At 37.3% G+C, this 12,782-nt stretch overlaps 2 protein-coding genes across 2 annotated transcripts; one reads left to right on the top strand and one right to left on the bottom strand.

Moving 5' to 3' along the window:
• The first annotated feature begins 757 nt into the window (after positions 1-757).
• On the top strand, positions 758-7,472 carry chordc1b (cysteine and histidine-rich domain (CHORD) containing 1b). The gene is made up of 11 exons (XM_083569163.1): positions 758-1,408; positions 1,728-1,777; positions 1,904-1,960; positions 2,042-2,202; positions 3,346-3,446; positions 3,618-3,676; positions 3,780-3,850; positions 3,949-4,054; positions 6,241-6,360; positions 6,474-6,536; positions 6,846-7,472. The coding sequence occupies exons 1-11, from the start codon at positions 1,345-1,347 to the stop codon at positions 7,029-7,031; spliced, it is 1,038 nt and encodes a 345-aa protein (XP_083425289.1). The 5' UTR covers positions 758-1,344; the 3' UTR covers positions 7,032-7,472.
• A 2,060-nt stretch (positions 7,473-9,532) lies between these two features.
• Positions 9,533-12,626, bottom strand: kpna7 (karyopherin alpha 7 (importin alpha 8)). The gene is made up of 11 exons (XM_083569111.1): positions 12,482-12,626; positions 12,309-12,393; positions 12,091-12,231; positions 11,929-12,014; positions 11,584-11,852; positions 11,346-11,428; positions 10,998-11,261; positions 10,634-10,867; positions 10,013-10,195; positions 9,742-9,888; positions 9,533-9,665 (listed from the first exon to the last, which is right to left on the bottom strand). The coding sequence occupies exons 2-11, from the start codon at positions 12,372-12,374 to the stop codon at positions 9,576-9,578; spliced, it is 1,563 nt and encodes a 520-aa protein (XP_083425237.1). The 5' UTR covers positions 12,375-12,393; positions 12,482-12,626; the 3' UTR covers positions 9,533-9,575.
• Positions 12,627-12,782: the final 156 nt, after the last annotated feature.

The following is a 12,782-nucleotide window of genomic DNA, read 5'->3' on the forward strand; positions in this document are numbered from 1 at the left end:
AACTGTTGTTGCTGTCAATGTACATCCCTTTATGGTCTTAATTAACCAATTTTCTAATGGCTACTCCCAGCGTGATACAACATGATGTCACATAGCGAAAGTTAACTCAGACTTTTTTATGAACACGACAAAGAGTTCAGTGTTCTTCAGTGACCAATTAAAACAATTATCATTTTTGTAGAATGCAGAATTTTTTTTCCCCTTTCTGTCCTTGTTCATGTTGCTAGCAATTATACTTTGGATCTGATAGTTCATCTGAACTATATCTATTAAACTATCTTTCTGGCTTGTTCCAGAAATGTTACAGCTTTATCAGAGTTCTTTTGTTTTATGTATTTAAAGGTGCTTTAGATAAGATCGTAAGAAGTCTCAGGCATTGGTGGGGTGGTTATTCCAAAGATTTCTCTTGTTGTTGTTGTAAAAATTCAATTACATTTTATTTTATTTGTATAGTGCATTTAACATTAAACCTGGACTATGATGTTTCGGATTATATTGTGATTTGTGGTGGGAGTAGGGAGCAGGTTGAGAAGAGCCTGGAGAGGTGAAGGTACGTGCCGGAGAGAAGGGGATTGAAAGTAGGAGTCAGTAGGAGTAAAACAGAGTACATGTGTGTGAATGAGAGGCAGGGCAGTGGAGTGGAGTGGAGTGGTGCGGTGCGGTTGCAGGGAGAAGAGGTGGAGAAGGTGGAGGAGTTCAGGTACCTGGGGTCAACAGTGAACAGTGAAAGGGAAAGTTTATAGGACTGTGGTGAGACCTGCGATGTTGTATGGTTTAGAGACAGTGGCATTGAGTAAAAGACAGGAAGTGGAGCTGGAGGTAGCAGAGCTGAAGATGTTGAGATTATCATTGGGAGTAACGGGGATGGACAGGATTAGAAATGAATTTATTAGAGGGACAGCGCATGTAGAACATTTTGGAGACAAAGTGAAGGAGGCGAGATTGTGATGGTTTGGACATGTTTTACAAACAGGTTTACATTCCATTATATTTGTACAACTAAGGATAAAAGAAATCTGTTGTTGTACCAAAATACATTTAATTAAGGTTTTCAAATTGTACTAAATGTAATTAAAAGGTTAAATACATTTAAAAAAAAAATCAAGTAAAACAAACAAAAAAAAAATGCTAATAAAAAAAAAAAAACCATATCGGTTCTCGATTCTTAATGCCTGAAATCGGGAATCCACTCGGTGTTGGTGGTCGACTTGCAGTCCTGAATCATACGGTTATGGCGGAAGGAGGAAGCGGCCAGTAGCGCTTTAGATCCGATCGAGTCCTTTTCTGACCCAGGCTCATTTCCGTAATCATTTAGAGCTTTTTATAGATATATTCATCTACATAATGTCTTTGCTTTGTTATAATAAGGGATGTGGACAACGTTTTGACCCTGAAAAGAATCTCGACGGTGAGTTAGGAAGCTTTGCGAGGCTGAAAGGTTTGCTGCATGCGGCATCTGGCTTAAAGAACTCATCATGCACAAATAACTGTAATGTAATGTTGGAAAAAAATATATTCAATAATAAATATTGCTCAAATTATTGGTTAGTTATAACCCATTTCATTAAACAAGCATGGCGATGAAAACCTCCCTAGTTATTTGTTAGTTGTAACCTAGCCAGGTATCTGTGTAGCTAGTAAGCTGAGAAGTATTTTGTTTAAAAGAGACAATTAATATATTATAACTTTACAAATGCACTTAGTTCACTTTAATTCTCTATCCACAGATGCATGCACCTACCACCCAGGAGTGCCTGTTTTTCACGATGCTCTAAAGGTAAATAATGATTAAAAAAAAAACATTCCCATGCACGATTTATACAAAGTTATATTTTTTATTATTATTTTTTACATCCAAGCCTGTTTGTATTTATATGCGGTTTTATTTTTTCCATATCATTAGGGTTGGTCATGCTGTAAGAGACGCACAACTGACTTTTCCGATTTCCTTAGTATTGCTGTAAGTATAACTTTAGGACTAAATAACGTTTCATTTGCTATGGATTGAGATACAGCTTTTAAACTGTTTCTAAATGTTCAGGGTTGTACAAAGGGACCTCATAACCAGGAGAAACCTCCTGAACCCATCAAACCTGAGGTCAGGACATCTGGAGAAAAAAAGGATGTGGATGACTTTAAACCAAAGTTCAATGAGTCTATCATTCAAGCACCAAAACCTGTTGAAGCTATTCAGCGACCCAGGTAATAGACATTCCCACACTACTTACTAATGCTGTAATCTATAGTTTCAAGGAAAAGTTTGGACTCACCTTCTCATTCAGTGGTTTTTCTTCATTTTTTTTTTTTTTTAATTATTTTCAACATCGTACAATAATACTGAAGAAATCCAAACTAAAAAAGAACATGTATGGAATTATGTAGCAATCCGAAATGTGTTAAACAACCCAGAATATATGTTTTCTATTTTAGATTGTCCAAAGTATCTACCTTTTTATTTTTATTGCAGCTTTTCACATTCTTGGCAATTTTCTTAGTCAGCTTCATGATGTAGTCACCTGGAATGGTTTTCATTTCACAGGTGTGCATTGTCATGTGTTCATTGTGACATTTTTTGACTGGTACTTAAAAAAAAACTGTGCTTGTAATGGAAAACCAATGTGTTTTAAAAGTCTGTCGTGATAACTGCTTTAGTTAGATGCCAGAAATATTTTCCCCCAAGAATAATGGTGTTAATTATATTATTTTTATTTAAACACAATTGCATGCCAATGATATAATAGTGTAATAATACAAGTACACACTTTCAAAGGCCATTAAAATTTTAATTCTTAAAAAATAAATGAGTAAAACAGGAATAAAATAAAAACGTACAACTAAAGCAATGATACAAATTTCACTCTTTGGTGCTGTTAACAAAAACTGCACTAACTATGAAGTCATTAATTAGAGGTAAGTTAATTAACCTGTTATTAAAGGTCTTTGGTTTACTGGTGTTTAGCTGCAGCTCTTACAGCTTGAGTGGGCCAGTCCCTGAGATAATTGACTATGATTGGATTATTTGAAACACTAGAACTATTTTTTCTAGATTTCTACTTCAAAAACATTGTTATTGCATTGTGCACCATGTTTAAATAAAAATCGGTACTAGTGCTACACATCCTAAATTTAAATTGCACTGTTTATTTAGCAAATATTTGAATTTGAAAGCATGCATGAGAGTACATAATCAAGGCAACGTCTAAATTATTGGTGATTATTTATTCTTCTGTAAAAAATTAATAATATCAAGGAAAGCCAAAAGAATCAGTACAATTATTGTGACTTGTGGGCCTATGTTCTAGGATTGGACATGTATCCAAACTCTTTCACCTTTTCTTTTTGCAGTCCAGATGAACCAATATCGAGATTACCACAGAAAGTCTCTGCTTCACTTAAGCAGGCTTTAGAAAAGCTCAAGCTGTCAGATAATGCACCTGAGCAAAAAGGTGAGTAAGAATATGTAATGTTGAATATGTGGGGGTTTCCTTTTGGCTACTGGGGTTAGAATTCTATGCATATAGTAAGAAAAATGCTTACGTTCAAGCTGTGCTTGTCTTTTTCTGTCTCTCTCTTTTTCTTGCTATTCGTGAAGGGGATGTTATTTGTTTGTTTTACAGAGGAAGAAGGTGATGAAGTTAAGATTGGTACATGTTGTAAAAATGGAGGCTGCACTAAGGTTTGTTAATGCACAAAATGTACAATTAGGTAGTGTCTTCATCTGAACTACTGTACCAGCTAGTAATGTATTAATGAATGCTTTATTCTGATCATCCTGTTAGAATTTCAATGGACCAGAGAGCCTTGAGGAAGTTTGCATGTATCATGCTGGATTCCCGATCTTCCACGAGGGGTAAATAAAGAACTAATAAACAATATTTCCAGGTACTTTTGAGATAATGCTAGCTAAGAAAGTTACAAATGTTCTCATCGTCTTGGTTTTCTTGTAAGGATGAAATACTGGAGCTGCTGCAAGAGGAAAACGTCCGACTTCAACACTTTTCTGTCTCAGGAGGGCTGCACCAAAGGAAAACACCTATGGCGGAAAAAAGATGCGGTATGTCTTTTTCTATGATATTTAGAGTATTGTTCTGTGACTGTGATCTCATTTTAGGACAGGGTTCTATAGAATAGTAGGCCCACAGTAGAGGAGTAGTTGAGTGGAACAGTGTTTCTAAAGGCTTATATAGAAACATCTTGACTCATGTCATGAATTCCTTTCAAGACTCATAAATAGTGTTGAGAAATGACCTGCGTTGAACAAACCCTTTAAAAACGACCGTTAGACCATAAACCTCTGTCAGCAACCCCATAATATCGCTAATACAATAGGTCAACAGTTCAACATTTTTACAGTATTATTATTATTTGATTTATACAGAGTGAAAGGGAAAGTTTATAGGACTGTGGTGAGACCTGCGATGTTTTATGATTTAGAGACAGTGGTATTAAGTAAAAGACATGAGGCAGAGCTGGAGGTAGCAGAGCTGAAGATGTTCAGGTTTTCGTTGGGAGTGACGAGGATGGACAGGATTAGAAACAAGTTTATTAGAGGGACAGCGCATGTAGGACATTTTGGAGACAAGGTGAGGGATGCGAGATTAAGATGGTTTGGACATGTTCAGAGGAGGGACAGCTGTTTTGTTTTATTCGCTTGAGAAAACCCTTCACATGGTAACATTTTGACCTTTCTTTATATAGCCAAAAGCAAACTGATTTCTGTTTGCATCAACAAATAAGGTCACAACAAGTCTAGTGACCCCTACAAGTAAAAAAAAGGGAAACAGATATTCTTTTGTTTAGTATCTTTATTATAAATCAAACGTAATTTAAGATATTTGTCTAGTTGCCAGTGACCGTTGAAACTCTTAGATGATCTACACGACTATTTACACCTACATTTAGAACATTGTGTTAGACTGTGACACTTGAACAAAATTGTATACTGTATGTTACATTTGCAGCACTGATGGATAGGTTTATATTACTGTACTGGTTCCAAGACATTATTACACATTCAAAAGGAATTTGGAATCCAGGATTAATAATAAACAGACCTTTGCTCTGTGACATTTGATTTATTAAGATCTTAGGCATTTATGTGTCATTTTGTTTAATTCGTAGTTGCCCCTCATTAATAGATTCAAAATTTGCCACATAGACTGTTGTATACGGTATATAACTTAAAATAAAAACGAATGAAATGCAATAATGAAAAGCCAAACAAAGAGCGTTCTGTCCATTAAACAAGTGTTATTTTATTCCTTATTCTGGCCGTATCCCACCAGCCGATACTCCTTTAACTCCCAGTGAAGCCATGCAGCTGGGCAGAACTCAAAATGACGTATTAAAACCTGTTGTCCAGTAAGAGTTTATAAGAGCTGCACAAACGACAGACAGACACTATTTGACACACAAGCTTCAGTAGGTCTCTGTTAGCTAAGTGGTTGGGGGATTCTAAGGTGATTTTCATATAAGCTGTGCTGTCTGCTGAAAACACTTTGAGTTTAATGAGCAAACTGCAATATTCCAGTGAGATATTAGATCTTTTCAGTTCCACCAAGACTGATGAATAATAGAGACACTATGGTAAACATTTCATTGCTGCATTCTAATGAAATCTTAGGGGAAGCTGGGCTTCCTGCATAGGCTTAATGCAATTGCCTCTGGTGCTGAACATTCCAGATTAAGTCATAATAAATTCTTCTTTTCTGTGAAAGCTTTCTGCTAGATTTTAGATTATGGATGTGAAAAATTTGTGCTCATTCAGCCACAAGGGCATTAGTGAGGAGGGGGTTCTGTGCAGGCCACTCAAGCTGCTTCACTCCAAATTTGGCAAAGCATCTCTCATGGCACTTGCTTTGTGCACGGGAACATTGTCATGCTGGAACAGTTTTGATGCCCTCAGTTCCAGTGAAATGGGTGTGAGGGCACAGTGTAGGTCTTTATAGGATAAAGTTAATCAATATATATATATATATATATATATATATATATATATATATATATATATATATATATATATATATATATATATATATATATACACACACACACACACACACACACACACACAACATGTAAGGCTGAAGAAACCAAATAAAGGCTGTGTTAATGCAGTTTTTTTTTTTTTTTTTTTTCCCATTTGTTTGTATGTTTGTTGTACCTCATTTTAATTTAGAAAGAAATTGCTTTTGGGAATATGAGCCTGATCTTTTTTTTTTCGTGTCTGTCTGTTTTCAGGGTAAGAAGGTTGTGCCATGCAGGTTCGATTGGCACCAAACAGGAAGTCAAGTCACCATAACTGTTTATGCCAAAAACTCCATCCCCGAGCTGAGCTATGTGGATGGGAATAGTACCAAGGTATTACAGCACTATGCCATGAAACGTGTATTATTTTGTAGTTTAAAGCATTGTTTATGGATGTTCTGAAAACTCACATTACCTCATTCTGAAAGTAAGTCCCTCTGTTGCAGCTGGATATCCATATCATATTCGATGGAGATAAGGAATTTGAACAGAAGATAATTTTATGGGGTGTAAGTATAAAATATTGATCTAAGAATGCATAATATTCAATGGCTATTTTAAGACTATAGTGCTGATAATGAACCTACTTTAACACACGGACTTGATTTTATTCAGTAGTGTTAGAGCACTGTTTCTCTCAAAGGTTTTTAGGAGGTTTTTCAGTGCTCATTAGAGATCTACGTAAAGCTGCTCTGAGATCGTGTTCCTTATTCTAAGCTTAACATAAATAAAATGAAATTATATTAAGTGATTATATACACACGCACACATCATTGCTCAGTAATAAAAAGCCTTTTTTTTTTTTTTCATTCTCATAGGTTATCGACACAAGTAAAAGCACACTGAATATGATGGCTGCTAAGATTGAGATTGTTTTGAAGAAAGCTGAGCCAATGTCTTGGGCACGACTCGATCTTCCACCTGCAGTTAGTCCACCCAAAGAAGAAGAAAAGAAAAGACAGCATGATGATGATAGTGATGATGATGATGATGACGATGATTAGATAAAGCATAGTGCTGTAAGACATTTCTGACCTTTTCCCTATAAAACAGACTCAAAAGAATGAAACCTCATGATGCATGAAAGTCATTCGATAAAGACCAATATTTCCAGTGTTTATACTTCATTGCCCTTTGCAATATAAAATGCAGTGTGCTTTTCTCTAAATTAGTTTCAGAACTCTTATTCTAATTGTATTAAGCTATGAATGGTTATGAGAGGACATTTTCCACAGCAGACTGCTTTAAGCATGATAGCCAGGGTCCATTACTATTGTCATAAGATTGTCAAGTTGACAGTCAATTACTATGGAAATAGCCATGATTTTAGCTCCACACTCTGTAAATCTCATACTTTTAGTTCTACATAGTTTATCTTTCTATGTCTTTCAAGTATGAATTTAAGATTAACATGATGGATATTAAAGGTTGGACCAGGTCTAAAACACTGGAAGTGAGTGTTACTTAAAGCATGGCAATGAAGCAGAATTTGAAATAATGGGGTGGACCTTTAATAATAAAGACTAATATTAACAAAAACTACATTTAAAAAAGATATTCAGCATCTGCATCCATTTATATCTCATGTTGTGGGGGCTCTAATACACGTTGGATTTAGTTTTCCACTACATACAGGTGCAGCTCAAATTAGAATATCATTAAAAAGTTGATTTATTTTAGTAATTCAATACAAAAAGTGAAACTCATAGATTCATCACACACAGGAAAAAACCAACATATTCACTATCTCAGAAAATTTGAATACTTTATAAGACCAATCAAAAAAAAATTTTTAGTGAATTGTTAGCCTCCTGGGAAACATGTTCATTTACTGTACATGTACTCAATACTTCGTAGGGACTCCTTTTGCTTTGATCACTGCCTCAATTCGCCCTGGCATGGAGGTGATCAGTCTGTGGCACTGCTGAGGTGGTATGGAAGCCCAGGTTTCTTTGACAGTGGCTGTCAGCATTTTTTTGGTCTCTTGTTTCAAATTTTTCTCTTGAAAATACAAGTTAGATTCTATAGTGTTGAGGTCTGGTGAGTTTGCTGGCCATTCAAGCACACCAACACCATGGTCATTTAACCAACTTTTGGTGCTTTTGGCAGTGTGGGCAGGTGCCAAATCCTGCTGTAAAAATTAAATCAGCATCTTCATAAAGCTGGTCAGCTGAGAGACGAATGAAGTGCTCTAAAACTTATAGACGGCTGTGCTGACCTTGTACTTGATAAGGAGTGGCTTGACACAAGGAATGTGTCAGTTGTAGCCCATGGATACGTCTGTGTGTGGTGTCTCTTGAAGCACTAAGTCCAGCTGCAGTCCACTCTTTGTGAATCTCCCCAAATACTTGAATAAATTAGTGGAAAGTTAAATGGAAGGAAATGTTTACCACGTGCTTGAATACAGCACTCCGTAAACAGCAGCTTCTTTAGCCCTTTTTGTGTCTTTCCCTTCTTCTGAACAACTGTCAAGTCAGCAGTCTTCCCCCATAATTGTGCAGCCTGAACCAGACTGAGGCACCATTTAAAGACTCAGAAAACCTTTGCAGGTGTTTGGATTTAATGAGCGGATTAGAGTGCGACACCACGAGTCTCCACTATTGAACTTTCACAATATTAAAATTTTCTGAGATAATGAATTTGGGGTTTTCATCAGCTGTAACTCATTCAACCATAGAAATAAACAGTTGAAATCTCAGTCTGTGTGTGATTAAGCTACAGAATCTTCTCTTTTTGTAACTACTAAAATTAACTTTGATTTCTTTAAATTGAGATGCCCCAGTAGTTGGTACTTAGTGTTTAAATCACCAGTAAAAGCTCACGTTTGTATCTAAAAATAACTATTTACATAGTCATTTACATCACCATAACCACACACACACACTAACCAAAGTTGTTATCGCCAGCCAGCTTTCCATTATTATGGGACAGCTGCAGCCAAGAAGGTTACATGTGCTTCCTCAGAGATTTGGGAAGCCAATTAAGTAAATCTTATCAAACGCTTGTTCACTGAGGAATAGGCTGTATAATCAGTGTTTCCACCCACCCCTTATCCAGCTAAAAAGTATTTGGGGAATATAATTAAATGAACATAAGCACAAATTTTATCACTAACTAATACTGGGGCATTCTAGAGCTGGGAATGTAAATGTACTGTAAACAGTGCATTGTCTGATCACAGTAAACAAGTTAGGTGTCCATGATTACCAAATACTTGGGGAAGGTTGTCCATTTTGGGCTTTTTATCTATAGGTAATTGAATTTCAAGTCAAGCAAAAGGTCAACACTTAAGCATTTGTTACCCTTCCCTGCCATAAACCTTTAAATAGGTTGCCAATATGCCAAGTGCTTGATTCAACAACATTTGTGGACAAAATATATGTTCCACAGTGAAAGGAAGTGTGAGACCAACCAAATCAGACAACACTAAACCTAAGGAATCAGTGCAATGTACAATCAAGTATAGGCAGATTGGCCAATTCCAAAACATAACCAAATTGCCAAGTTACTGCAAAAATATTTATTTATACAAAAGGGTATAAAAATGGTCAGAAGTCAAATCTTTTCTGAACCTCAGCTGGCCCAAAAACAAAGTCAGTTTCAGTGGCTTCAGTCTTCAGGCATTCATCGTCAGCATCCTACAGAACAAGGAAAGTCAAACTCAAAAGGGGAAAGAACAGCTTCAATAACAGCATGACATTTTCCTTAACCCACCTCACTGAAGTACTTCTCAATAAGTGCTTGGGCAGCACGATACACAGCATTGTTTTCATGGTTCTGGAGGAGCTCAATGTTATCCAGCCCACCCAACTCTTCCACAAGCAAACAAAGCTTTTCCACCTCTCCAAGTTTCTCAGCAGCCTAGGAAAGCAAACAATGGCGGGCAGCTTAGTTGCACAGTATATACACATTATTGGCCATTATGCTGCATGGCTACCAGTGCTGCAGTACAAATACAAGCACATGAAATCTCAGTCAACCTTACCAAGAAAATGTTATTGATTGCATCCAAGATGACTAGGATAGTCTTGGAATCTTTAACCTTCAATAGGTTTAGGATAGCTTCCAGGCCTCCACACTTAACAAGCTGAACCACCTGTTCCACTGTTCCTCCACTGGTGTAGTTAGTGACTGCCCAGACAGCTTCTCGCTGAGTTTTAAAGTCAGCCTGGAAGCAAGAGTCAAGTCAGTTTAAAATGTACCCAACCGGTGTTCACAAAATCAGTTTTCCAAATAGCTAGTATCACCTTGGTGGTTTAATAAAGAGCCTCTCTCTCGAGACACAAGACCATTAGAATGCAGCTCAGATTAATGAGACGCCAGGAAGCAAAAAGAAAATCTTCAGGCCGAAAGACTCCCAGCATAAAAAACTCTTAATGACAATTAGACCAACTTATAAATGCTCAAGTTGGGCTTTATTTAGGGAGCATTCATTATACAAGTTTATGAAAGAGTGTGGTTATCAAAAAAGAATCACTTAAATTTACAGCAAATCCAGTCAGAGTAAGCTATAAGCAGTCCAAATGCATTAATTAAATTAAGACCCAGGATAATCATGTCAAACATTTAGTTATATAACTATAACCAGATAAAGGATTAAAATTACATTCTTTAGAAGATCCACAAGATGAGGCAATAGACCACATGTAATTAGTTGCTGAATCTGCTGTCGTGGTCCAGCTGCAATATTTGATACAGCCCAGGCAGCCTCCTTTTGAACACTGGGTTTGGGGTGACGCATAAGCTTCGGCAAGGCACTCAACACACCAGCGTCGATGGCCATTTGTGTTTGCAGGTCTGAACCACTTACGATGTTCCCAATAGAACGAAGGGAAGGAGTCTTTGAAAGAAAAAGGGTCAAGAGCTGCTCATTTCTTATTGGAGGATACAAAATGTACATGGTAAATTATGTATATTTTTGCACAAGCAAAATCAAGGCAGTTTTCCTAAAATAAAAAGGAATCATTTACCACCACGGCAAGCTCCTCAAAGCCCAGCAGCTCGACCAAGCGCGGAAGAATCCCAGTCTTTATTACAATGTCAATGCGCTCATTCGGTCCGTCTGTAAGGTAAGAGATTGCCCAACATGCATCAGACAGAACTGATTTATCACTGTGGTGAAGCAGTTGAATAATGGAGGGAAGCATCTGCTGGACTGCAGAGAAGCGAGGGAAAGGATTCTTGTTCCTGCACAAGTTGGAGAGAGTCCATGTCAGGTTGCGGAGGTAGCCAACCTGTGAAAGACAACCAGTTACATTCAGTTTCCATCATGCAGCTTAATGTCATCTTACTGACTATTAAAACTTTACACAACCTACAGGGATATCTGGAGTTAGCCGAGCGAGAAGCGCAGGAATCACATTACAGTCAATAAGTGCATCACGGTATGCTGGGCCATCACCTGTAGGTAAAACACCTTAAGCATTAAAATCAGGATTTTGTATTTTTTTTTTTAAAGTATCATGAATCTTAACAAGCCTGGCATAAAATTTCATGTGCGGTCTTAAAATAGTATACCAATACTGTTGAATGTCTTCATGAAGAAGTCACAATTACCTGCAATATTGCCCAAAGCCCAGACAGCCTGCTCACTTATGTTTAACATGGGTGAGGCCAACAGGGCAATGAAGGCAGGTACTGCATTATGCTCCACCACCTGCTTAGTGTACCATGAGGTGCCTGATGCCACGTTGGTGAGAGACCAGGCAGCCTCAAACTGCAGAGTGGGGTGATCATTCCTACCCAGAAACTCTACAAAGCAGGAAAGCAGGCCTGCTTCCACTATTTCCTTTAATGGAGGGTTCCTCTCCCGAGATAACAGCTTCCTAAAAACAATAATTATGTGCCAAAAGATTCTGAAACAAACATAAGAAGAGCATACAGTATAGAAGAAAAGCTTACCTGGCTGTTTGACAACCCTGCAACTGCCGCTCTGGACAGTCACCGTTAACGTTGGCAACAATTTCCAGAATTGTTGCTGAAATAAGCTAAATGATCAAAATGGTTAAACCACACTACCAAAAACAAAAAAGCAAGTTCATAGAAGAATAATTAAATTACAACCTGTTGGTTGTCAGTGTTGTATTCTGGAGACAGGGGTTCTTCATCATGCTGGGAAGAAATATTTCTCCTTTTCATGATGCCTTCTACTTTTTGTGCTTTCCGAAGCTCCACACATTCTGCAATTCTGCGCTCACGCAGTTTCTTTAGGAATGAAAGGAAATTAGCTATGAAGTTTTTTCCAACAGACTTCTCATAATTAAAAGTGTATTAAAACCTACCAGGGCATCCTTGCCTCGGTTTTTGAACTTGCACATGCGCTTATCAACCAAATTCTCAGTAGGCATTGTGAATGTCAAGTTCCCACTAAAAATTAAGACAGAAGATCATTGGAAGAACCACCTAAATAAAACAAATGTAAGACATTGTCTACATCAACATGCATACCACTCACCCAGTTCTCCAAAGAACAAACTTCTACTACACAAAATAAAAGCTCACTTCCTGCTGGAGTATTTAACTTCAGAGGTTAACTATGATCAGGTGACCCTAATCAGCAACCATGAACATCTTCAGGAAGGCTTTGGTACCTGTCTTTAGTTCTCATACACTGCTACACTGAGTGGAAACTTGCTTATATGCTCTAGTAATGCAAAATCAGTCTGCATCATGATGTGTCTTTTTAATACCACAATAAACAACCTCAATGATTGTATTTGGAGTCAGGACACTAACAACTACACAGTGTTGTGGTC

Source organism: Silurus aristotelis (genome assembly GCF_946808225.1).
Source record: "Silurus aristotelis genome assembly, chromosome: 18".
In the NCBI taxonomy this organism is placed as follows: domain Eukaryota; kingdom Metazoa; phylum Chordata; class Actinopteri; order Siluriformes; family Siluridae; genus Silurus; species Silurus aristotelis.

Coding starts and splice junctions, on each gene's coding strand:
- kpna7 (XM_083569111.1), bottom strand. CDS start 12,374: ATGCCTACTGAGAATTTGGTTGATAAGCGCATGTGCAAGTTCAAAAAC. Junction 11,853..11,928: donor CAGGGTTGTCAAACAGCCAG/GTAAGCTTTTCT, acceptor TATTGTTTTTAG/GAAGCTGTTATCTCGGGAGA. Junction 10,196..10,633: donor TTGTGGATCTTCTAAAGAAT/GTAATTTTAATC, acceptor TCTTGCTTCCAG/GCTGACTTTAAAACTCAGCG.
- chordc1b (XM_083569163.1), top strand. CDS start 1,345: ATGTCTTTGCTTTGTTATAATAAGGGATGTGGACAACGTTTTGACCCT. Junction 1,409..1,727: donor CCCTGAAAAGAATCTCGACG/GTGAGTTAGGAA, acceptor CTCTATCCACAG/ATGCATGCACCTACCACCCA. Junction 6,361..6,473: donor TGGATGGGAATAGTACCAAG/GTATTACAGCAC, acceptor CCTCTGTTGCAG/CTGGATATCCATATCATATT.